At 43.1% G+C, this 27,453-nt stretch overlaps 1 protein-coding gene across 1 annotated transcript in view; it reads left to right on the forward strand.

Annotated features, from left to right (window-relative positions):
* Positions 1–3,145: 3,145 nt before the first annotated feature.
* LOC308283021 (uncharacterized protein) overlaps positions 3,146–27,453 on the forward strand; it is a gene marked incomplete at both ends in the record, with an annotated part of 211,104 nt that continues 186,796 nt past the window's right edge. Inside the window, 9 exons of the mRNA XM_080723407.1 lie at positions 3,146–3,595; positions 4,452–4,534; positions 4,691–4,847; positions 5,263–5,424; positions 5,678–5,803; positions 6,126–6,373; positions 6,946–7,067; positions 23,039–23,520; positions 25,429–25,511. Coding sequence (XP_080579533.1) covers positions 3,146–3,595; positions 4,452–4,534; positions 4,691–4,847; positions 5,263–5,424; positions 5,678–5,803; positions 6,126–6,373; positions 6,946–7,067; positions 23,039–23,520; positions 25,429–25,511 — 1,913 coding nt within the window. The remainder of the gene's footprint in view (positions 3,596–4,451; positions 4,535–4,690; positions 4,848–5,262; positions 5,425–5,677; positions 5,804–6,125; positions 6,374–6,945; positions 7,068–23,038; positions 23,521–25,428; positions 25,512–27,453) is intronic.

Consider the following 27,453-nt stretch of genomic DNA (forward strand, 5'->3'; position numbering starts at 1 on the left):
TTAGGTTTTATATCAAGTTTTTTACTGAATAGGTGCTTGGTCTACCAACGTTCTTTTTTCTAGATTAATATTTCTACGCATTTGATTTTTATGTATTGATGTATTACCTTGCTTATTGGAAGTCACTCTGGATTAAGAGTGTCTGCTCAATGCCTAAATTGTAAATTGTAAGACTATTTCACCAGACATTGAACATCACCATATGGTTCACTGGTAAGAATGTATGGACGACCGATGGTTCCTTATAAGCCCTTTATTTGTCACAGTGTGCACACGTTGAGTAAGATAGGTTACTGATGAGGAGTGAGTGAGAGCAGGTGAGATGGGTGGGTTCAATCCATGGCTATCCACCTCTTTCCGCGGGAATTTACTGGAGAATGTTTTGCACCACACTGCACCACACTTCCGGTTAACAGCAGACATACAAGCTCACGTCGCGTCGCAGATGCAGCCGCTGTGAGCTTGTAGATCACACTCGGCTGCGACGCCGGAAGCTCCGTCCAATTTCTGCGCAATGCACGATGGGATGTTGGAAACTTGTGGATAGGAGGAGGATTGCTGACTGACTCTTTTCCACATTAACCCATTCCTTGACCTCAATGGAAATAAGCTATTGGGCTTTATTGTGTAGAATGTGTACATCCTTTAAAATGATGTGTGTATTTGCATTTTATTGCATTTATACCGGTTTCAAAAAAAGAAATTGCCGAGCATGCACCATTTGTTTTCCTTTCTTTTTTTTTTTTTCCTTTTTATGTGTTTCACATTACAATATTAAGTTAGGGTGAAGCATTCCATTAATTTCCAGTCCAATCCAGGGATTTTACACAGACTACTTTGCAGTAAACTATAGCTGGCGTGACAAACCATTAGGCTACCGTCATAGACTGCAGCCACTCAGCAGATTATTGCACACTGAGTAATTCACATATACTGTTACCCGCCACTCCAACAGCCAGCAGCAGTTTTCAATCAGGTTTATCTAAACATGCAGGTTTATTTTACCTAATGATTTCGATGGAAAAAACTTGTGTGAACTGTGAACTTGTCGTTTCTGCCTGCAGCTTGGGAAGAGATGGATGAATACGAGAATAAGCCTCCAGTCAAATACCGCGCAGGTCTCATCTAGTCAGCGTTCAACTGTAAAGCACACTTGATTTGACACATGAATGATTTATATACTAGGAAATATGATTATATGACATATATGAATTTGACGACTATTAAAAGATGTTTGGATGAACCAAAGGGAGGCAGATTAACAAGATAAATACGTGTAGACAAATATGGCATCTAGTGTAATCAACACGTAATATACTATGTTGGCAAGTGTTTTCATTGATATAGCACAGATTACTCGAGAGCAGAGAGCATTCTTTAACAGGTGCTTAGGTTTGGTTCTCCATTACAGGTTAATACAATGGACCAATGCAGTGGTTTGATCAGTTACAGGTGGATCAGTTCTGTTATTCATCTCATAATAACAAAGTACAGAGAATATTAATAAACACACCTAGCCCATACTAACCTTTCCTTTTCTGAGGATGGATTATGTAATTTTGACATTGACCTTGATCAAGACCTTGGATTTTGAACTTTTCAACCCTGATGATCATCCCTCCAAATGCCATGTGAATCCAGCCATACATTCTCAAGCTATTGCGTTTGTGGCCCTACAAGCACTACAGACCAATGCACAGTCAGGAGCCATTACAACACCTTGCTAAACCACACTGCAGACCAGAAAGAAATATTAAAAAATAAATGATTTGACTAGAGAATGCAAAACTCTGTTCATGATCTATATCAGTAAATAGGGAATACTACAGTACTGTATATGAAAAGAAAAGCTATCATAAACTATCATCACATTCGATAAAGACCACCCAGTAAACTGAAACAGTTGCAGAATATTTGCAGAATGCTAATGTATCGTAAGTGGAAAGACGCCTGGGCTTTCTTAAGCCTGATGTACGCTTATATGCGCTGCATGTCATGCATAGAAAATAGTTGTGAGGTTGTAGATCTGCTATTTTCCGTGTGCCATGATGTGCAGTGTGAATCAGGCATAAGTTTAGAAATAGATCATTTAATGGTTGCTTGTTCTTTAAAATACGACGTGGCATAGTCGGCCACGTCTTCACATCTCATCTCATCCCTGCACGGTGACGGTGTCCTGTTGTGTTTACTCTGGGTTAGGCAACAGAGGATAACACAGGGACTGTCAGTCAGACAGGTGCTTTATTCTTTAAACCAGTTCTGCACTGGCAGCGTCATACTGTGTAAGCAAAGAATCATTAGAGGTCAGTCTGTTTAGCATTCAGAGAACGGGAGAAAAGGCTCGCTGACTGACTTAAAAAACGTTTCTCATGCGTGTGTGTGTGTGTGTGTGTGTGTGTGTGTGTGTGTGTGTGTGTGTGTGTGTGTGTGTGTGTGTGTGTGTGTGTGTGTGTGTACTGTACATGCACAGATACTTATGCACACATGCTGCACAATGTACACACATATGGATATAATATTGTGAAGTAGGACATATGCACACGTCAAGCACCTCAGGTGTGCTATATATGAATACTATGTACATTATTTCACTAATTCTGTTTAATAATCCTTAATTGTCTCTACTCTCCTTGATTAGTTCTTGTTACTTGTACTGCTACAATGCTGAGCAACCAAAAAAAAAAATCTGGCGTATATAAACCGTAATAATAAATTTAATTAAATAGCATGCTAAGGGCCCTCTGGTGTTGGAGGAACAGGTGCGTACATGACACGACTGTCATGAACAAGCCCTTCTGTTCAGGCAGATCATCAAGGTACCGTAGATGGATGTGATAATATGTGCCACACCTACAACTCCGTTACCTACATTCTACACATGTCAGCAATATTTTATTTTTTCATGATTTGTAAAAGGTCGAGTTTCTCCTCCCACCCCTTGGCACAATCTCTCCCTCCCTCCCTCCTTCACCCCCACCCCCAACCATCGCCCGGTAGGACTGTATAAATCACGGCCTCCGCTTGCCAGCTCTTCACTCTCTCCTCTCCGGCTGGTGCAGAAGGACCTCCTGCATCATAGTTATTATCATCATCACCTCACACCAGCGTCATGGCGAGCTTCAGGATGTCGTCGGGTAGTTCTCGTATGTCAGGCGGTGGCATGAGCGGCATGAGGGCCGGCAGCGTGTACGGAGGAGCAGGAGGAATGGGCGTCCGCGTCTCCAGCGCCAGCTCCTCCAGGCTCTCCTCCGGCTTCGGAGGCGGAGCATCCTTCGGCATGGGAGGTGGCGGAGGAGCGTCCTTCGGCCTGGGAGGTGGCGGCGGAGGATTCGGCATGGGAGGTGGCGGCGGAGCAGCCTTCGGCATGGGAGGCGGCGCCGGCCTTGGCGGCGGCCTCGACTTCCAGGCCAACGACAAGATGGTCATGCAGAACCTCAACGACCGCCTGGCCACCTACCTGGACAAGGTCAAGATGCTGGAGTCCGCCAACGCCGACCTGGAGCTGAAGATCAGACAGTTCCTGGAGAACAAGGCCGGCCCCTCCGCCATCAACTACTCCGGCTTCCTGGTGACCATCGCTGAACTGCAGGCCTCGGTAAGAAGACACAGCCACGCCCACATCAGCCGACACGTTCCGTTATAGCTTGTCCTCATCACTCAGTGGCATTGCCGTTGTCATGCTATAAGGAGCAGTCTTTGTAGAAACAGTATCTAGAACATGGCAGACTTTACATGACAATCAATGTCTAAGCAATATGTATCTGGGGTTGTGCGGTGGTAGATGTTACTTACGATTAATAAGAGATAGAACCGTAATAAGTAGAGTGTAAGTGTCAGTGATGTTTTTATTTTAGTTTTTATAGCTCATCTTCAAGTACATCAGTACTATACTTTATATGCTTAAGTGATTGATCCAGACAATGCATGTGCATGTGTTAAAGTACTGGATGCTAATTGTTATTAGGGTTGGGTATCGTCAGCGATACTTTTAATGGTATCGATTCAATGACGTCGATACTATCGGTATCGGTTCACGTAAAAACAAACGATACCTTGTTTCGATACTTTTGAATGCACCCCTTGCCGGTCGCATCTGTAAAATTGGGCTACTGAGAGTTTAATGACTGCTTTAGTAGGCTACACTCGTTACTGTGAAAATAGCCAAGAATAGCCTATAATGTTTATTATTATGATAATGATCCAACGTCTATAAAATAGCCCATAGAAAAAGGCAAATAATAATTATAATAATAATAATAAATAAAAAGTATCGAAAATGGTATCGAAAAAGGTATCGTATCGATTCCCAGGTATCGAAAAAGGTATCGTATCGATTAAAAGGTGAACGATACCCATCCCTAATTGTTATTGATAGTAGTGTAAACGTACTGCTGTAACTGATCACTAATCTTCCCATATTCTCTGCCATCTCTGCCTGCATCTCGTCCCAGTTTTATGACGTCACCACCGTCAACGGTGGAATCTACCTCGCAATTGACAACGCCAAGCTGGCTGCCGATGACTTCAGAGTCAAGTGAGTGAATAAATAAATAAATGAATACATGAAGTCAAACGTCTCCTCTCATCCTTCTCCTTGTGTGTTTTTTTTCTCTACACTCCTCGTGAACTAAAAAAAAAGCTTCAATATACCAAACGGTATAACCAACAGCCCCCTGTGTTGTCCATGCAGGTATGAGAGCGAGCTGGGCATGCGTCAGTCAGTGGAGGCAGACATCGCTGGTCTGAGGAGGGTTCTGGACGAGCTGACCATGACCAGAAGTGACCTGGAGATGCAGATCGAAGGACTGAGAGAGGAGTTGGTCTTCCTCAAGAAGAACCACGAGGAGGTCAGACTGGCAATCTTTTTGCATTACCTAAACATGTGCGACAAATAGGCCTATACAAGTTGTGTGTTTCAATGTCTATATGCATGCAGATACTGTACATAAACCCATACAACTGGGTAGGCCTACCCGCTGTAGTTAAGCGAGAAGGGAGGCTTATGTGAAAGGTTATCTAAGCCAGTGGTTCTCAAAGTGGATTTCAGGGACTCTCTAGGTTCCTTTATGGGGGTCTAAATTGACCCTTACAAGTCTGTAACTTTGACAGTGTACAAATGGAACCAAATGGACCTGTTAGGGTCCATTTGGTTCCATTTGTACACTGTCAAAGTTAAGGGGAGACTTTCAAATGTCAACGTTTGAGAACCACTGTTCTAAGCTGCACTAGGGTCATCTAAACCCTTGCACCATGTTGTTCTAGGAGCTCCTGTCCATACGCTCCCAGATGAGTGGTCAGGTGCACGTGGAGGTAGACGCTGTTCCCCAGCAGGACCTCTCTGTCGTCATGGAGGAGATCAGGGAACACTACGAAGCAGTCGCCGCCAAGAGCCGTAAGGACCTGGAGGCCTGGTTCATGACCAAGGTAATGCAATGCTTAGGATCCACCAGACACACACACACACACACACACACACACACACACACACACGCACACGCACACGCACACACACACACACACACACACACACACACACAAAAGTCATTATATCATTTTATGAATGATCATTTCCATTCAGCACTGCAAACTTTTTCCCACAAAAAATCTCACCGACTGTACTCCAACAAGCTTTAATACACAATTGCCTCCTTGTGTTTTTTTGGTTTGCTGTCCACAGTCGGAGGCACTGAACCAGGAGGTTGTCGCCAGCGTCGAAGTTGTCCAAACGTCCAAAACAGAGGTCACAGAAGTTAAACGCTCAGTGCAAAGCTTAGAGATCGAGCTGCAGTCACAGTTGAGCATGGTAAGTATCCTCAAATCAGATCACTGTGCACAACTTTCCAGTCTCATTTCACAGAAATATGGCACATTTATAACACAACAATGTTATTCAGAGAGCATGTTGTTTAGAGAGACGTTGGTTTGATGTTCACCTGGTATCCTAGTTTTGTTGAAACTCTGTATAATAGCCCCTGCTAAATGTCTGTAAATGAAATTGTACATTGCAAATGTTTCTGCAATACATGAATCCACAAGAGTTGATTAAATTCGAAGTAGACGTGAACGTGAACACAGATGCACACCAACGTGGGTCTGACTGATTCCTTGTTGTTCACCTCCTGCAGAAAGCTTCGATGGAGGGCACCCTGGCAGAGACACAGGGCCGATACGCCATGGCCCTTGGCAGCTACCAGGCCCAGGTGACCAGCATGGAAGGACAGCTGGTGCAGCTCAGGGCTGACCTGGAGCGCCAGGGAGGCGAGTACCAGATGCTGCTGGACATCAAGACCAGGCTGGAGATGGAGATCGGAGAGTACAGGAGACTGCTGGACGGAGAGGCCAGCGCAAGTGCTAGCTTGAGCGCCGGTTTCAGGTATGAGACACAGTCTGGCCACACCAACCATTCAGTACATCACAATGGAATAGAATAGAACAGCCTTTGGGCCAGGGCCAGCTATGCAAGAGGGCCCCCAAATAATTGTGAAAACAATGATAACTAACTCTAACCCCAATATACTGTATATACTGTATAGCCTATATATTTTTTTTTCTTTAAAAAGGAGTATTCTTTGTGAAAGCAGGTATTGATTGATTGAAATGTAGTACAGTACAAGTACAGTTAAACACCCTGCCTAAAAGGAACATCCCAAATAAGACCTTTTACAGTCTTTTTTTACGTTGGAAGCCCTCTGTATTTAATTCATGGACAGGATGACACTTTGTTATAACCACTTGGCCCTTCACATCCCTATTCTTGGGGCGTGCATGCAGTGAAAATAGTAATAGAGACTCTCTGTGGGTTTCATAAATATTGAACCTATGAAAAGTATTAACAAAAGCCTGTGACTAAATATTAACTGCATTGGATCCATTGGAACACATTATAAAAGTTTCAATCATGATGAAAACATGAAAGCTTATCAAAGTGTCGTCTGTGCTCCCCAGCCTCAAGTCCGCCTCGTCCGCCGGCTTGTCCAGCAGCGCCAGCGCCGCCAGTTCGTCCGGCAGCTCCTCCACAGTCACCAAGACAGTCACCGTCACGGAGACAGTGGTAGAGAGTGTGGAGAGTGCGGAATAAAATGTGACAATCATCACTGAGAGAGCAACACTGTCACCTCTGCACACACCACAACAATAAAATAGCACAAGAGGTCAAGCTTGTTTTCTGGCGTGTTTTCTTCTTATAAAACCAGTGGTTCTCAACCCATTTCATTTCAAGGACCCCCCAAGTTTGATATGCATTATGCCACAGACACCCATTTTATACTAATATTTATCTCCTGGGACCCCAATCTAGCCTACTCTGCAACATCCTCAGCATTCATTTGACGCTGAGAGTTAGAGATCTGATAAGGGTCCATTTTGAAACCCTGGTGGTCTTTTATATGCTAATACACTGTGTAGTGTGTAGACAATAGAGTAGACAGAGAAAAACAATTTTGTCATTCAGAAATGGCACTGGGGGGCAGAAAATGCACCTCTTGTCCCATGTCTCTGGACAAGAGCTGCTAATTGCCCAAATTGTAATTATTATTGTCGTGGAGCAAACATCATGCCGAGTATAGTGTAGGAATACCTATACAGACAAATGCAGTGTGGAAAGCGGTTGGGATTGCAGAGGTTCCCTCTGCATGCTGCCACGTCGCCTGTATCTGGTTGATGAAGCATTGCCCTAAATGAGACAAAAATGTAGGTAGACAGAATTAACAGTGGATTTCCTTTCGTCACTAAGACTCTGAAAATGAAGCAAAATGACATATTAATACCAGCATGACCCTAATCCCCTGTCCGCGTTAGACCTGGCTGGCGGTCTATGCCCATGTGCCCTCTGGGCACACGCTGAAGAGGCTGAAGATTCCATTTACTCAGCAGTGGCAAGCAAAGTTAACAATTAATACTGACTAAGGGTTGTAAAAATACTATTCCTTGTTCAAGTATTTAATTGCATGGCGGCAGACAATTCTTTTTTTATATGAGTGTCAAGCCATCGTAAGTAAATAGTGAGACAACACACCTCAGGAGAACAAGTAGTAAAGTAAACAGAACTACTACAGTACATCCTTCTTGCCATTGCCAGTGTAATTTATATAACATAAGTTTAGCTTTTGGTCAACATAACAGAGTCAGACTATAAAGACAATGTGATGAGAGACAGACAGACAGACAGACAGACAGACAGACAGACAGACAGACAGACAGACAGACAGACAGACAGACAGACAGACAGACAAATAGATGGATAGACAATAGAGGGATAGAGGGATATGATAGAGAGTTACTAGATAGATCGCTGGTGGAACAAATTAATTGATAGTTTTAGAGACCCAGACTTATAGGTCAGAAGAAGCAGAAATATCAACATTTGTGGAGCCACCTAGTGACAGTGTATTTAAGAACTAGACAACAATGTAACAAAATGATTGAGCACGATTGAGTGACATAGTAGTAGTCCCAGGTGCACCCGGGAAACATCGCCCTTCAAGGCAGTCTGCCAGACATAACAGCCCCAACCCCTTGCATCCAGCAGCCCAACCCAGTTGTCACTGTGTGGGGCAAATGCAACAATATTTACTATTCTGTCCCTATTGGCAGTGTTGGGAAAGTTCACTTTCTGTATGAACTAGTTCAAAGTTCAGTGCACACATTTTAAAATGAACAAGTTCAGTTCATAGTTCATAATTCAAATTTCTCAACTAAAGTTCATGGTTCCAAAAATGAACTAGTTTAGTTATTATTTATTTTATTTTTTCCATACGTTGTTGTGAGCTATTATTTGTCAACATTTTTGACACAGCACATAATAGTATAGAACCGCACACAGCAATTGTTTCATCCAATTAACATTGAGGTGCCCACAATGTTTAGGCGCCCACTCTTCCTGCACCCCTTTGCAATGTGACATTTTGTTGTGAAGGCAAAAGTTTTTAAATGTCCCAGCTGCAAGTGCATGGTTCAAATCCCAGCTCCTCCTGTCTACATGTCGAAGACGTGTCCTTAGGCAAGACATTGAACCCCTAGTTTCTCCCGGTGAGCTGTTGGTGCCTTGCATGGTTTCCACTGCCATCGGTGTATGAATGTGTGTGTGAATGGGTGAATGTAATGCACATTGTAAAGCGCCTTGGATAAAGGCGCTATACATTTACCATCCAGTGTTAAAGGACAACTCTATCACATCTAGGCTCATATTCCTACACTTGATCCCAAATGACTGTCCATCCATACTATAATTAGAGAGGTCAGTCAGTAGGTCAGTTACACAATGCATTATCTATTCACTCGCTTCAGCGACTGATCCCAAATTTAACATGGCATTGGCCATTAGCATTATACACACGATGACGGAGCCCGAATTTCATTTTTCCCAAATTCAAGCTATTTATTAGCGTTTCTTCACCACTTCTGTTCAACTCTACAGCCTGTTGTCAGGGTTACGGTCCGTTCCTCCAGGCCATGGGATCTGTAGCCCCGGGCCCACACACACCTCTCTCACAGTTAGGAATGTTGCAGTGACGAGAGACACACGCGCTCTCTCTCTCTCTCTCTCTCTCTCTCTCTCTCTCTCTCTCTCTCTGTCTCTCTCTCTCTCTCTCTCTCTCTCTCTCTCTCTCTCTGCATGCATGGGTCACGCATGCACTGGGTGATGTGTGTCTCATCTTCCAACGGGTATGGATGGAAAAATTATGTGGAGCAAGCACATACATCCCCATACTTCTATTCACCTAATGTTGTTAAAGCTATACTGTGTACGTTGCTCAACTAGTGGTCTGTAGCAGTATAGCAAACCGCGGTCGCGTATGCTTTTTTCAGCCGTTTTTCGCCGCGGACCGGGCTTTCAGACCACCGCGTCCGCCTCGCCTCGCCGAGACGCATCCATCGAGGTCTCTCGTGTCCCTCTACGAGCAGCGGTTGGGGAGTTACATGCTAGACTTCTAGACCAGTGTAAACAAAGCTGTTGAAGCAAGCTATTTCCTGAAGAGTCGCAAGATGCATTGTAATTGGCCGGTAGTGTATCATGTGTGTATGATCTGCAATGTGATTGGCCAACGTATACACAACGTATACGGATGATGCAAATTACGTCATTTTTCCGCGAAATCCGGTCCCCGGACAGGATCATAGAAAACATATAAAGAGAAGGCTTTAGAAGCTGAAAATAACGGAGTGGGTGTTCTAAAACTTTAGCGATTTAACAGTTAGGACAATTTTAAGATGTGTTTTATAAAAAAAGTTACATGGTATAACTTTAAATTATTTGTATCCATCATATACACTCCTCCATGGGCTGCTCCTTACATTATGATGCTCCCACATATTCTCACACACGCACCAGTTACAGTTAGTTTCCCCATAACCACACTCTGCACATATTTTGCAGCACATATCTTCGAACGTGTAGGGTCTAGTGGAGTCTATTAGGCAGAAATGCCCTTGTCGTCCAGTTTCCCCAGCAGACCCTCGCACCACTCATAGAGTGGAGCCTTTACACGACTTGTTGCGGTCAAAAGTGATCCATACCATCCCACACAAGCCGCCACACTCTGCTAAACAGATGTTATGCTGTTATGTGTTTTGCCAAGTCCCAGAAAAGAGGCACTGTGATTGGCCGTTGTGTTTTCCCCTTTAAGTACCAGCTCTTATGGCTTAACTTAACTCATTTCCCGCGATCCCCGTAGAAACCGTTGATTTCCCGCTGTACCACGCTGCGATGCCCGTCGTTCCCGGAAATTTAATTCGCTTTAATCATTATGAAACAATTAAAAGTATGATCGCTGTATATAGCCGTTTCGGAGTCTTAGGCCCGCCTCCTAACTGTATCCTGCCGTATTTCCGGTTCTGACCGGATCTAGGTTTCCGTATCCTGTCCAAGGCCCAATCGTAGCTTCCGTCCCATCTGTTTACATTGTAAACAGAGGAAGGAGCAGCACGGTCATTTCATCGTCTTTTTTCACGCGTTTTTTATTTATTTATTAGCTGTTTGATTCTTGCGCCCGCCTGGCATATGATCCGCGCACATATCGTCTGCTATGTGCGCAAACGTGTCCACGTGTTACCATAGCGCACAACTGGCCATTTCCAATGTTTACTAATGTAACACCGGCGGATACAGCAGGGGTAACAGCCTGGCAACGGATTTGTCTATTCCAATGGATTTTTTTTTTATTCGAAAGCTGTCATCTTGTCTACCGGTCTATGAGTCGCGCACAGATCATGCACTATGCGTGCACGTGCCCACGTTAAAAGGTAAGGACAATTTGGCAGCTGCTTACTACAGCTATGTTTAAAATGGCAGCAAAATTGTTAAAGGCCTTCCGGCATACTGTCTCCCACCACTTCACTTTTCATTGGAAAGGTCCAGTTCAACTACAAAATGATGTCACTCGCATCTTCTGAAAAGCATTACCCCAAATTAGAGTTCGGAAAGCTGCACGTCGGAAAGTCAGAACTCTCTCTTTCTACCATCTATTTATAATTCCTCTGCCTTAAAGCCTGTTTAGGTTTATTCTGTGAAGATTTTGCTAGTACAGTAAAGCTTATTTACTGTATCTTTTGAGGCAATTTGGTGAAATATAGGCCACCATAACAATAACCTTAAAGCCGAAAGGAGCACACGCACAAAACACATCAAACCAACCTCCGTGGAATCAAAGGCATATGGTGTCATGTATGAATGTGATCATGGATTCATCGAGGTGAAAACACAATTGTCTCTTTTTGTAGGCTGCTACAGTAGAACAGCCTGTGTGCGTCTTTCTTTTTCTTTTTTCTTTTCTCTTTTACTTTCATAGCCTAAGCTTGAATATCCCCTAATAGAAAGTCTAAACATGACTACATTTTTACGATCTGGTATGTAAATTTACCCAGAGCTACTAAGTTGGTTTGGTTAGTTAAATGATGGCTCGTTGTCCATTTCTCAGGAGCTATACACCAAAGCTGGCAGTGAATGTAATACAATTAAATGAAATGGAGTGGAATAGTTGCAATCAGAGCTTCCTGAGAAGATCTATTGTAAGCAATGCCCCTATTTCACTTGAGTCTAGTTTGATGTCAAAATGTCCAAAATTAAAACAGCAAAATAGCAAATAAGTATTACTTTCTATTCAACAGCAGTCAACAGCAATTCAACAGTCAATCTTTTATCATGCAATGAATGTAGCGGTAGAATAGTAGAGTTTCAATTTCCCACATTTTCATGTAACTCTGTATTACCTCAGAATACCCCTAGGGTACATGTAACCCCTTTCGAGAAACACTGTCTGGCATAGATAGGGAGTGAACATGGCAGAATATCAGTGCCATTGGATACTTTCTTGGTTGACCGAGACCCCTAGTCCAGGCGTTTCAGGCAGTATGTTGATGGGATCATGCAATTTATGATAAATGATACAGTAAAAGAATACAAAAAATAAATATGCTTTAAGTAGCATGTGAGGGGTCATTATTTTACTGTATAGTAAAGTCTATGAGAGCCCAACTTTGAGTTTCCCAAGACAAATCTGCGATAGCCAAATATGTTCCATATGTCATGTTCAAACTGTGTGCCAAATGTTATGCTTTTATCGTAAAGTGCAGGATTTGTGCACCAAACGCACAAACACTCACCGGAAATCATCTCAAGGCATGTGATGGATAAACTGAATTAATAACTTAAATAAATATGGATATGGATAAATCTATAACCAAAATAAGACAGAGATGAGCCAAAGGACTATCATAAGCATAACCATCCTAGTGGCAGCTTGCTAAATTCTCTCTCTTCCTAGATGGAAGTTAACATACAGCAGGGGTCTTCAACAGGGGGTCCGCGACCCCTAGGGGGTCCGCGGAGGTACTGCAGGGGGTCCGCGAAATTATTGCTTAAAAAAAAAAAAAAAAAAAAATCTAAAAATGTTTTTTTTTTCTTTTTTTTTTCTTTTTTCACATTTATGTTAAAAATAAATCATGATTCTATCCATTTTGAATAGCTTGAATACATGATTACTATGCAATTGACAGATTGTTGATATTATTGACTTTGGTTCTCAGTTAATAAGTAGTAGGCCTATGTTTAGAAATGGTAGTGGTGCGGCCCACCCTGCTCGCTGTAACTTGTACATGTTTAAAATAAAAAATATGTCGTAGCCCCGACCCCCCCACCCTACGAGGTGGTAGGGGGTCCCTGCTCCATCTCCCCATCAGTTTGGGGGTCCCCGGCCTGAAAACGTTGAAGACCCCTGACATACAGTATACTGTATAAGGAATACAGTATGACAGACAAGATCGTGGGACTCATTGATTCGTTCCCAGATCAAAACAAGAAGACAGAGACACGTAGTGTTGGTGTTGGTATTAAATAATTTAGGCACCAAATTTTGAGTTATTCTTAGTCTTTACCTTAAATCTTTAATCTTAAAGCTATACTGTGTAAGATGCTCAACTAGTGGTCAGTAGCCCTATAGCAAACCGCGGTCGCGTTCGCGTCTTTCGCCCGTTTTTCGTACCTTCACACCCCCGCGTCTGCCTCCACAACGCCGAGAGCTATCTTTAGAGGGGTCCCTGGTTCCTGTGCGTTCAGGCATTCCGGAGAAACGGACTACTTCACCCTGCCTGGTAGGCAAGATTACCTTTTGAGTAAAGAGACACACGGGCGACTACAAATATGGCGACCCCACTTCAAGATGCGCTGTGATTGGCCGGTAGTGTACCATGTGTGCATGATCGGCGATGTGATTGGGCAACGTATACACAACGTATACAGATGATGCAGATTACGTCATTTTGGCGCGAAATCCGGTCCACGGCCAGGATCATATAAAACATATAAAGAGAAGGCTTCAGAAGCTGAAAATAACGGAGTGGGTGTTCTAAAACTTTAGCGATTTAACAGTTAGGACAATTTTAAGATTTGTTTTATAAAAAAAGTTACATGGTACAACTTTAACTTCTAACTTCTCAGATATATTTTAAAACTTCTTAAAAATATTATTCAATACAGAAACAGAACTGGTCCATAATACAGTCTAAGATAAGATATTGTTTCTCATTCTCCAAACGGCCTGGCGCAAAGGCAGTGACAGTGAGAAAACTCCGAGTAAACACAGGTTTATTGATACATTTACAAATAACGATAAACAGCCGACTGCTGTTCCACATAACATTCCGTTCAGTTCATAATATAACCTTATATGGTCATATGAGCCTCATACACAAATCATACAATTATGTATCTTAATTCATATCTATCAGCATGGTGAGCTTGAGCTTGTAGATCAGCTATTCTCGGCTAGTGCCACTATCATAGGACAGAATCAAATCACGCCTATTACAGTATCTTGTTACTACGGCAACCAATGCAAATAGGTACACATGCAAATACACAAATGCAGTCTGATTACTTGCAAAGAGTGTGGACAGTGAGTTATACATCAAGATCAAATTAGAGGAAAAAAGTCACATTATTGTCTGCAGTTTGAACAAAGCCTTACTGTGCTTGGCCAAACAGAGAGGAGCACAACTACCCATTTATAATGTCACACAGATACAATAGAGCTTTTTTTCCACAGCTGCCACATGACATGAAATGGTAGGTAAACACAGGTGTTACCAGTAACCAAGTGAGCCAACATGCAAAGCAGCAGCACACTGACTCTGTTTGACTGGAATTAGTATCATTGGTAACACATGTGTTCACCCTATACTATCTACACCAGTAAGACTCCCTAATCGGGAGATAAGCGACCGTAGGTCGCTTATCGGCATTTTATGTGAGCTGCAGTGGAGGGGGTCCTCCACTGGGGGCGTCACCACTTTTGCATCCGTTCTGGAGCACGAGGAGTGGGTGGTCCCCGGGAATTCCCCGTGAGCAGCCCCGTTGGGGTGGTCATTTGGTCATTTTTGCACATTTGGTCATTTTTTACACTTGGGGGTCCCCCAGGGAGCTGGGGATCCCTGGGGCTCGGGGGGACCTTGGAGGTTGTAGTTTGGCAGGCAAGGAGTGTGTGTGCAAAATGTGGCATGGATCGGGTCAACGGTTGCGGAGATATGAGCAGTGAAAAAGTGTGACGTGTGACCACATTTGGTCATTTTTTACATCTGGGGGTCCCCCAGGGACCTGGGGGTCCCTGGGGCTCCGGGGGTCCTTGGAGGTTGTAGTTTGGCAGTCAAGGAGTGTGTGTGCAAAATTTGGCATGGATGGGGGCAACGGTTGTGGAGATATGAGCAGGGCAAAAGTGTGACGGACGGACTGACTCACTCACTCACCCACGGACAGCCTGTGGAGGTTTTGGTAGTAAATGCGACCTATGGTCGCAAAAAATAGACAGATATAGACAGAAATAACCAACATAGTGTGTTTCTAGGACTGCCAAGCTATAGTATAAGACATAATGTTGCTGTAGCCTGGTAAACCATTCTGGTCACGTGAATTCTCATTATCATGACTGTCTTCTGTAGACTGTTCTGGCCCCCCCAAGTGCTGGGTGGGCGTTTAGCAAGGCTGATTGGCTCCTAGTTGCTTTTACAGTTCATGGAAGTTGCAGAGACTAACAGCTATCAAATTATTTGTCATATTGATATCTGAAAACTGTTGAAGATTTTGGTATTCCTGAGGTCTGGTTGCAAGTGTCAGGATTGGAATGAGCAGACCGGCATGCAGGAATGTACACAATTTACACAACATAGGTCTACGGACTAACAGGGGAACATTGCAGATACAGGACTTAAATAGACAGGGGGTAACTACACACAGGTGAACTCAAAGACAAATCAACTATAGGATTGGCTGAGGGACTAACAAGATACAGGTGGAGAACATAACTAATCAAAGGGAGGTGAGACAAGGCAGGTAAACAGACCTACAGGGGCTGACAGGAAGACGCTTCTTTTATATTATGTTTCAGCTCAGGATGAACGACACCAATTAAGATTAACCATACCATTTATTGCAATGATATAACCAGTTATGCAATGATATTGCATCTTAGTTTGGCAATGTAGCTCTGCTGTGATAAACAAATTATCTGCTAGAACGAGACATAATCTGATATATCACAATCCCCCCAGAGCAAAGCATAATATACAGATTACATGCACATAACATTAAACCTTCAGTTGCATGATTTAGAGATCACACATCATAAGGCCATGACAGAACAACTGTAAACAATACGTATAACATGAGTAACTACATTTACATGATTTAAGAGATCACATCATAATCCATAAACACAGAAAAATCTGTAAACAATACATATAACATGAGTAACTACGTTTACAAGGAGGAGAATGGGGAGGTGGAGGGATTTTTTTTAACATACAGCTGCAGAACCAGTAGTAACAGCTAAACATCTAGAATGAACATAGAACAGGAAGTGCTTAAATAGACTGCTTCATATGCATTGTGGGTAAGAGGGCGTATGAGAATTAGCCAATGAGAATGAACATGAGGTGACGGACTGCTCTACGTGGGAGTGAGAATGAATTAACTGCTTAATGAAGAGGGGGTCCGGGTCCGGGGAGATAACAACAACGCATCCTGCCTTCCACAAATGAAAGAACTACCGCAGGCTCCATTTCAAAATAAGATACAGAGCACTGAGGAAAAGCAGTAACAGAAACCAAAACCACACAGAAGAGTAAACCTATACAAATACAGAACAGAACATACTGATAGGTCAGAAACACCTTAACCCTTAAGTTCTGTTCAGATTCACTACACCTTCGTTCTGTTCGGGTCATTTTGACCCGGGGGGTATTTGGTTTAAAAAAAACAACACTAATATAAATTTTAACTTAACAAATCATCATGATACATTGACTTCGACTCAATACCAAACAATTCATATGATATATATGGTAAATGTTTGCATTTCTGCTTTGCTATATCACATTAAACACTGAAAGAGCTAGGCGTTTTTAATGATTTAGCTGAAATTCATGTAAAAAAAAACTACTTTATTTAATACTGGGCAATATTGCTCATGCTTATAGGACAAAATGAAAATCAGACAATATTTGTATGAACAACATGCCCATTAATTGAATACTTGTGGTTCAACAGGACATCATTCTCACATAGAGCTGAACACACATGTGAACACACATGAATGTCACATATGAATATACCCTTGACCGTATACACTAGGACAGAGGTTTTCAAACACTTTGGTCTCAGGGCACCCCTGTAAACAACATTTTCATCCACAGCACCCCTGAAATACAGTGTTACTTTACAGCACCTTATGTGTATGTAAAATAATGTAAAATTTCCCCTAAGATGCAGTACAGTCACAAGGAAAACTTCAGATAAGTGAGGGGTGAGGGGTGAGGAGGAGAGGGGGTGAGGAGGGGAGGGGTGAGGAGGAGAGGGGGTGAAGGGTGTGGGGGGGTGAGGGCGATAGGAGGGGGAGGGGGGGAAGGAGGTGACTGTGTGTCTGTGTTAGTATACATGCTTTCTTTTATTTCTGTGCATCTGGGGTGGGGGGGGTGTGGGAGGGAGGTGGGAGGGGGGGTGGGTGTTTGGAGGGGAGGGGATAAGGGCGAGGTTGAGGGGGGTTGGAGGGGTGGAAGGGGTTAGGGGGTGATTGTGTATCTTTGTTTGTACATGATTCCTTGCATTTCTGTGCATCAGGGGTTAAGTGTAGGGAGGGGGGGGGGGGGGGGTGCGGAAAGGGGGGGAGGGTTCGGAATGGGGCTTCGGAAGGGGGGTGTTAGAAGTGGGGGTGACAAGTGGGGGTGACTGTGTGTCTCTGTTTTGGCATAATACTGTGTATTTCTGTGCATCTGTGCTTCCGGGTCAAAATGACCCGAACAGCACTTAAGGTTCAAAAAATATGAGGGGGGTGTAGCATGGGTGTAGTGCAAGAATATTTTTTTTACATGTTCATCTCAGAAGAATCTTTAAGGCCAGTGAGTTTCAGGTGGAAACAATTTAAACTTCTACCTTTTTTTTCCAAATGAAAATGTAAAACGGGTCAAAATGACCCGAACAGCACTTAAGGGTTAAGACTCCAAAACCTAAATAAGGACAGTCAATGTCCAACATTTGTGACTCCAGAATATGCTGAATGACAGACACGTAGCATTATAAGTCCAAAGCATAATACGGACAGTCAATGTCCCAGGTCTGCGGTGCGGACATTACAGCAAGGTTTTCATTTATCCTTTATCCTTATACATCTATTTGTCTGGCTCAGTTACCTACAGCATGTCTTGTACATTGTTTGCTAGTTATTTCTGCTTATGTCAATTGTAAATGGGTGGAGCATAGTCCTATATGTGGTGGTCAAGTACTGTAGATGACACCTTGCAAGAGATCTTTACATGTGTTGAATGTTTTGAACATTTAGCACTGATGATAAGGACTGAAATGTTTATTGCTTTTTAACCCTTAAGTTCTGTTCACTTCACCTTGATTCTGTTCGTGGGTCATTTTGACCCAGGGGATATTTGATTTAAAAAACAATACTTTAGTCAGGAACATTCACGTCAAGTCATTTAACCATTATTGCGAAATGGAATACACAACAAGCAGATTTAACCATTTATAGCATAAATGGAATACAGTTACTGTAATCTTGGCGTTTAAAGGGCTCCGCGATAGGAGATGCTCCCTGAAAGTTTGTGCAAGCTTTTCTGAGCATGCTAAGCAAAATCAGGGAACACAAAGCAATAACCCCACAGGGATACAAATAGCAGAATAATAGCAATACATTGACGTGTAAATTAGTCAAAATCACAGTATTTGAGCTTAACCTTGACACGTAACATATGGTAGTCAAAAAAATCACATGCAGTATTGAGCTTAACAACATTGACATGAACTTAGTCAAAATCACAGTATTTGAGCTTAACCACATTGACATGTAACTTAATCAGACAATCACAAGTATTTGAGCTTAGCCAGACTGATGCAAAGGTGGAGGCTGGGGTGGAGGAGGCAGCAAGCAGCAAATGATTCCGAAGCTTCGTAAACCAAGCATTGGTAGAGAAAGCAAGCCGTATTTAAAGGAGCCTTCCCTACTGATTGAGAGATCAATTCCAAGCAATTCATATGATATGGTAAATGTTTGAATTTATGCTTTGCTATATCACATTAAACACTGAAAGAGCTAGGGCTAGGCGTTTTAGTGATAGCTGAAATTCATGTATTCAAAAAACTAAGAAAAAAAAAACATGTTTTACATGTTAATCACAGAAGAATCTTTAAGGCCAGTGAGCTTCAGGTTGAAAATGTTCAACTTCTACCTTTTTATTTTCTTCTTTTTTTCGAAAGAAAATTTGAAAATGGGTCAAAAAGGACCAATCCTGCAAACTTTGGAAGCCAGTCTTAGCCAATCAGGATAGAACATGGAAAATCGGACAGATCCATGTCGTTCAAATTACTGTGTGTGATTTTTGGACAAAATCTGTAGGAGTACAGGCCAAAAGTTATTTTTGCAAAAATCAGCCTCCTGGTGGCACTAGAATAGGCCCATGTGAAAAATGTGGGACAGAAGTTCTGAAATTGCATCCAAGGAGTATGTGTGCACAGTTTGGCAACGACCGGGTCAACGGCACCGCTATTGTGGCCTCCTGGTGGCGCTAAATGTGAAAAGGGTGCCATGTCTGGCCTTTAACGGCAATGTGACAATGAATGCAAGATTCAAGGCATTTTGTTCCAAAAATTAGTTTAGCAAAAGTCGACCTGCTGGTGGCGCTATAACAGGCTAAAGTGAAAGGAGTGGCATTTGTTCCTTGACCTAGTGGGAATGTGTGTGCAGAGATTCTCTGTAATCACAAGCTGCGTTCATGAATGAAGTAATTTAGTTCAAAATGGACCAATCCTGCAAAGCCAATTAGGATGGAATGTGAAATATCAGACAGATCTGTCTCGACATGACTATATACTGATTTGTATGATTTTTGGATAAATCTCAAGGAATAATAGGAAAAAATGTGTTTTACATAAGTAGGCCTCCTGGTGGCGCTATAAAAGGCAGATATGAAAAATGCAGGGCAAAGGTTTTTCCTTGGCCTCTAGGGAGTGCACATAAAAAGTTCTACACTTGATCAGTGTAGTTATAGGTAAAAACATGAATCGGCCTGTTATAACGCGACCATGAGGCTGATTTGGATTTGGATTTTTTAAGCTGCATTAATTCCTCTGTCTATTGGGAATGTGCATGCACAATTTCACCAAAATCGCACACTGCGTTCATGATTTCAGGCTTTTTTGTCAGCGACAGGGCCAACGGTGCCGGAGATTAGCAGACGGACGGACGGACGGACGGACGGACGGACGGACGGACGGACGGTGTCTCCACCTGCCTTTCGGTTGGTGGAGACAATAACTGAACAATTTTCAGCTGTGAAAGCAAGTACCTTATTGTAGTCTGGCATCAGTGGCATGTGTACCACATTCATGCAGGTTTAACATAATTCAGCACTGCCCACTATATGTTTCAAGTCTCAATTCAATTGTACAATGTGTGGCCCTTCCCTCACTTTATCGAAGTCAGTATGGCCCTCTGGAGAACAGTCTACTTTTTTGACTGCACAATATTTGTGAGTTGACATCAACCGTGGGGCAGCCAATGGACAGAAGAGCCAAGCACATCTGGCTAAACAAAGTCACTACCGGTAACTGCTGCATGTCACGGTTGTCTCATTGTTTGTAATTCACTTGTTTGTTGTTTTTACTATTACTATATTGCTTGTTAATTTATTCATTATTGTTATTTGGATGTATATGTCATTCACTTGTATACGTAATGTAATGTTTGTATTTGCAATGTACTTGTTTTATGTTATATGAATGCTTTGGCAATGTAAAACATATTTTATTTTATTTTCTTATTTGCCAATAAAGCATTTTGAAATAAATTTGAAATTGAGAGAGAGAGAGAGAGAGAGAGAGAGAGAGAGAGAGAGAGAGAGAGAGATTTGCTGTGTCTCATAAACCTGTTCAGGTCATAAATAGGGCAGGATGTGTCTGGAGTGGTCAGCTTGGAGTCGGCTCTAGTTAATGTTCTACTACTGGGAGATGTGGTTCTCATTACATTAACCATTAAGAACACTGGGTAACCATGGTAACAGTGATAACAATGAGTTTAACTGGAATGCGACAGAGTGAAGAACTCAGTGACTAACCTTGAATCAGTGCAGTCTACATGCGATGGTTCTGGGATCATATACCAGGTTATCATTGTGCGGTGGAATCGGAACATCCCTCTGGATTGTACTGAAGTTCTCTGTTGTGTTGTGTCCTTTTACGGTATGTAAAAGTCCATATATGGGTATTCCCCAGAATCCCTTTTATGCCCATACATGAAGATCCCTGATGTCATCGATATATATATCACTGGCCAGATGGCCAAGACACCCATATCTGTGTGGCTGGTTCAGATAGGGATCTCCATTTATGGGCATACAATATATCGTATGTTGTGATGTCATGGAAACCACTCTAACAGCATCCCTTTCATGCCCATATATGGAGATCCCTGATGTATTAAGCCCATATCTAACAGGACTTCATGGGAATGCCCATATATGGAGGAAGACAGCCCATATCTGTGCAGCTGGTTCAGACAGGGATCTCCATGTATGGGCATAAAAGGGATGTACTATATACTGTACATGGATCATATGGGTAACTGGTCCGAAATACATCACTGTCGCCCTGAGGCGTCTTACTAGTCATACTGAAATCAAAACCCAAACATACATGTTCATGTCAAGTCAAGTACAATTTATTTAGATTTTAATACAACTCTCATTGACCAAAGTGCTGTAGGCCAGGGTTTCCCAAAGTGGTTGCAGCAGAATAATCAGATAATATTTGCAATTCATCAATATCACTGTCACTATACGCTTAGTAAAACATACTTTTTCCATCTGCCCCAACTCTCTTCACCAAAAATAGACGATCTACAAGCTGACAACGTGTCACGTTGTGAGGCGATGTGAGCTTGTAGTTCGGCTATTTTTGGTGAACCTTCCCCCCAGAATAGGGATGCTGGGGTTCAAGTGGTTAAAAGTTATTTTCATTCAGTTCTGATTCAAACGGATATTTCTCTGTGACATATTACGTAGCGCACGGTAATATGATCATTTTCTAAAAATGAACAGGGTAATTCAGGGTTGCCGTGGATGAAAAGGTACAGCTCCCGGTCTGTAGACAAAAATCATATCACAAAAAAACTAACAATATGAAAGAGATCAGCCACAACAGGGCGATTCAAAAGCTAGTGAATAAAAGAGGCTGGATTTAAAAGGCTTCCATGGAGGGGTCAGATTGGACAGGGAGGGGAACGCCATCCCATAGGGGCTGCGGCAGCAAGGGTGCGGCCACCCCTGAGCCTGAGTTAAGTTCATGGGACAGCTGATATACTGAATGCACGTTGATATTGTTTATTTCCCCAAGCTGTGGCTGACAACACTTGACGTGAAGAACAGACACAAAGGATGCTTTAATTGTTTCCACGTAATCACCGACATGAGAGAGGGACTGTAGCATCTCTGCACCTCCCCTCTGAGACAACAGACACACAAAGAGGAACAACAGGGCAGGTACAGGCAGGTATAAAGGAATCTGGGCCGCGGAAGTGTGTGTGTGTGTGTGTGTGTGTGTGTGTGTGTGTGTGTGTGTGTGTGTGTGTGTGTGTGTGTGTGTGTGTGTGTGTGTGCGTGTGCATGTGCGTGTGCGTGTGTGTGTGTGTGTGTGTGCGTGTGTGCTTGGGTGGGTTAGACTTTGAGCATTGAAATGTGAATCCAGTCTGAGTGGGTGAAATTACAACGGAGTGTGTCACGCTGAAAGAATTCCTTTAGACCGCATCGCAACAATTGGAGCGGCCCATCCGTGTTCCTGCGTTGCACATCATCACCATCATTGTGCAACAGCCTATGGTTAACATTCCATCTCCAGATTATGACTTTGTACACGGCCTGTTCTCTGTGTGTGTGTGTGTCTGTGTATGTTTTATGTTTTCTCAAGGTATTGGCCCAAGGCCAGCCCGCAATGGGGGCTGGAACAATCTCTGACACCCCCACCTCTCCCTCTCTCTTTGTTGTGACATAAAAGGCAGCTGTGACCAGCCTCTCCCCATTCAGTCCTCCCTTCTCCTTTCCGTCCGGAGCAAGCAGACAGACCACAGACCACCAGACATCATGTACGCTCGTGCTCCCTCTTACCAGAGCGCAGGCAGCCGTATCGGGGCCAGCCGTCTGTCCAGCGGCAGCGTGTATGGAGGCGCCGGGGGCAGCGGGGTCCGCATCTCCAGTGCCAGCGCTTCCAGGGCCTACGGGGCCGCGCCCGGCGCCGGGGGCTCCGGGTTCGGGGGTGGCTTCAACCTGGCCGACGCCATCGACGTGAACGACAACAAGAAGGCCACCATGCAGAATCTCAACGACCGCCTGGCCACCTACCTGGACAAGGTGCGCAGCCTGGAGAAGGCCAACGCCGACCTGGAGCTGAAGATCAGGCAGTTCCTGGAGAACAAGACCAAGCCTGAGTCGCACGACTGTCTCGCCTTCAAGGCCGCCATCGCTGAGCTGCAGGACCAGGTGAGTCCCACACCAGGCAGGTGCACACATAGACATCAAAGGGGGCTTGAGCCCCTGCCCTTTTATGCGTCTGTAAAAAGTGCCCTCTCCAGAGCATGTTTTTTTACTATGGTGAAAGAAATGCAAATGCCCCCTTTCCATGCCATACCTGAAGGCAGCATTCAAGAGAATTACCTTGTCCAAACTCTCTTGAACTTGAATGCAGCATCTTATGTTGAAAGAAGTGCCCTCTCCGTTGTATAAATCCATGCCATTACGCCACATCTCCAGTAGCTTGATTATGCTTAGTTCAGTGTGGTATCAAGCACCGAAAATAGCCGACCTCCAAGCTCACAACTCGTCGCAGCGCGACGCGTTGTGAGCTTGGAGGTCGGCTATTTTCGATATTTTCACCAAAAGGCCCTTTTAGAAATTTCAGCCCCTGCCTCTCTAACATTCTCTGCACATCCCTGTCCCACACACTGTCTCAGAGACATCCAGTATAGCCTATTGGCCCACTAGTCCTGCTGCAGTCATCTCAATTTAAAATAGAAAAAAAGGGAGAGATAGTGGTTCAACTTGTTCTCAATACCCTTATCTGTATGCATAAAAAGTAGGAATTAAAATTCCAAAAAGTTTGCATATCCAAAACTTTAAATAAATGGAGGACTTATTTACCCTTATGTGTACAACTTGTCAACTTGTCTGTGTGTGTGTGTATCTATCTATCTATCTATCTATCTATCTATCTATCTATGATAAGTCATCAAAATGAAGTGAGGTGATCATTTCATCACAGGACAAAAAAAAAAGAGCACTGCAGCTTGAAGTTGGATTTCCCCTCAGGGCGTGGCTCTGTAGACAAAGCACTTTGTTTGCAAAGAGGCTTGTCCTGAATTAGAAAAAAGGGAAAAGCTTTGCTTAGTGAACAATAGTCAAGAGATACCTGATATACAAGTTTGCTCAGTAGTATTATATATCCTCCAGCACATTTCAGTTACAGGAAAGTCAATGAGACATTGACCGCCTGCCCTGAAGCCACACCTAAAAGCCCTCATCTGGGACAAACACAGGGAGGGAGGGTTTCACTCATAGGCACAGTTTGAACTTTTTGTTTGGGGCTTTACAAAAAGATAGACTATGGGATTAGGCTTTTATATGTGTCAACATATAAAACACAAAAATAATAAAAGAAATTAATGCAATCAAATGTAATGAAATATATATACCGTATGTAAGGCCTGCCTTGACCTATAGGCTTCTTCGTGAACATGATCTGAATATTAATGTGTGTACTGTACATAACCAGTAGGGAAATGCTCATGTGGCATATGATGGATGTTTAGTGACAATAAGACTACACAGCTAGCTCTCCTTCTCACTCCCTCCCTCTCCCTCATGTGCTGATTGTATCTCTAATGCACGCGCACACACACACACACACACACACACACACCGCACACGCGCACGCACACACGCACAGAGGGCCCTTCCCCCTACCTCAATGTCCCTCAACACTCAACGCCCACAGTGTAGGCGATAGTTGTTAATCCATCTACCATTACTTATCCAAACACACCCACACAACACTGTATGGGTGGAGAAAGAAGAGGACAATATGCAGTTTTAACCGTTCAGGACCATGGACAGTGAATCAGACACACTACAGTGCTTTTATATGATCTGATATTATGTAAACTACAAAAAAGAAACCCTGTGCATTTATTTTTATGTCTGCTAGCGCTAGGGGGTTCGGTGAACTCCACCGGTTTTGCATATATGGAAACTCCTTTCCCACTGCTGTGTGTCTATGTTATGACATACAGACAAGAACTTCAGTAAAACATATTGCCTTACGGTACTAATGCATTACAGTACATGTGACATGTGATCAAAAAAACAAACATGTCCACATTATATCTGTTTTAGATCCAGGATGCCACCCGTACCAATGGAGGAATCTACCTGTGCATCGACAACGCTAAGCTGGCAGCAGATGACTTCAAGACCAAGTAAGCGCACACAACTGCTGCACCAATGACTGAACTGGCTGATTCTACTAGTCAAAGACTAACTATTATTGACAAACTCTTCAGACTGAACAATGGTTCTACAAGGCTTTAGGTTTTAGCTTCAGGGCAGAAGGAAGCTAAATCCATAATGGTTGGTGCGACATCTCTGTGTGTCAGTTATTGACACACAGACAGTGGTGGAAAGAGTACTCCAATGTTTTACTTAAGTAAAAGTATCAGTACTGCAATGTAGAAAAAATACTCTGTTCGGGTGCCCTCACACCAAAATACCTATGAGAGTGGATTCCCCATTCCGCCAATGCATTTCAATGATAAGGGAGCGTTTTTTGCAGAAATCCTCTGCTGGCATGAAACTGCTTCACTCTCATTGAAATGCATTGGCGGAACGCGGATTCCACTCTCATAGGTACTTTGGTGTGAGGGCACCCTTACAAGTAAAAAGTCTGGAATTCTAATTTGTACTTGAGTAAAACTATTAAAGTATTGGCATGAAAATATACTTAAAGTACCAAAAGTAAAAGTACAAAATGTTTGAAAATAGCAGATCTACAAGCTCGTTGTGAGCTTGTAGATCGGCTATTTTTTTCAAATGGCCTAAGTATAAAATAGGGCTAAAGTGGATTCATGTATGTTTTTAATATAATGATTTATATCTGCAAAGTAAAGTTTTTAAATAATTGTAATGGAGTAAAAGTACAAAATTTGGATCCCAGATCTAGTGGATTAGAAGTAAAAGTACTGAAAATTGGAAATACTCAAGTAAAGTACAAATACCTAAAAAATGTACTTAATTACAGTACTTTACACCACTGCAAACATAAATTTCATCAGTATACAATATACCGATGTCACAAGCAAGGAATTGATGCACCAGTGCACCTTCTGTATATAGAGATAACTTCTATACAGAAACGGGTTTGGTTTTCCATAAGTGGGAACGAGAGTGACTGTGACTGTGTTGTCCCGCAGGTATGAGAACGAGCTGGCCATGCGTCAGGGTGTGGAGGCAGACATCAATGGCCTCAGGAGGCTCCTGGACGAGCTGACCATGAGCAGGTCAGACCTGGAGATGCAGATCGAGGGACTGAAGGAGGAGCTCATCCACCTCAAGAAGAACCACGAGGAGGTGGGCTTCAGTTCTCCGCATTGTCTTGATGTATACGATAGAGCCTGAGTTATCTGTGGGTCAATGTACTATACAGTAATTGACTGTTAATATTTGTACAATCAACAGATTTAGACGTAAACTTAAGCATCACTTCATGAGAGCAAAAGCCTGTGGTGCTATGGTCAAACCCATGGTGCCTAGACCAGTGGTTCTCAACCTTTTCAGGCTATGACCCCCAAACTATTTGAACTGGGGACCCCCCACCCCCACCCTGCACAAGACCTTGGAATTGTAGGAGTTGGCACATTTAGTTTGACTCTGTCTATTCCATTCCAAAATAACAGATCTACATGCAACACGCAAGGCATTATGAGCATGTAGATCTGCTATTTTCACAATTTCTGCTTCTAATAGGCTATTTGACAATTTTACCAATGTCTGACCAGAGGTACCAAAAAGGTCTTTAAAGTCCTTAAATTGCCACTTTATAAATGTGCAGATACCCTGTATACACTTATACTGTATGTTGGTCTGTTTACTGTTGAGTGAAAAATCAATGTTAACATTTAGCTAAACATCTGGGGAGCCCCCAAAATAATTTTGGGGACCCCTCTGGGGGTCCCGACCCACAGGTTGAGAACCACTAGCCTAGACAACAGAAATAGATGTTAAAAAATGTCATCGAAGGTTCTGAAGCCGTTGTAATGCTTATTCCCCTTCCAGGACCTGTTGTCCATACGTAACCAGATGAGCGGCCAGGTGAACGTGGAGGTTGACGCTGCTCCTCAGCAGGACCTCTCCGCCGTCATGGCC

Source organism: Nannobrachium achirus, assembly GCF_963921795.1.
Source record: "Nannobrachium achirus genome assembly, chromosome: 4".
In the NCBI taxonomy this organism is placed as follows: Eukaryota; Metazoa; Chordata; class Actinopteri; order Myctophiformes; family Myctophidae; genus Nannobrachium; species Nannobrachium achirus.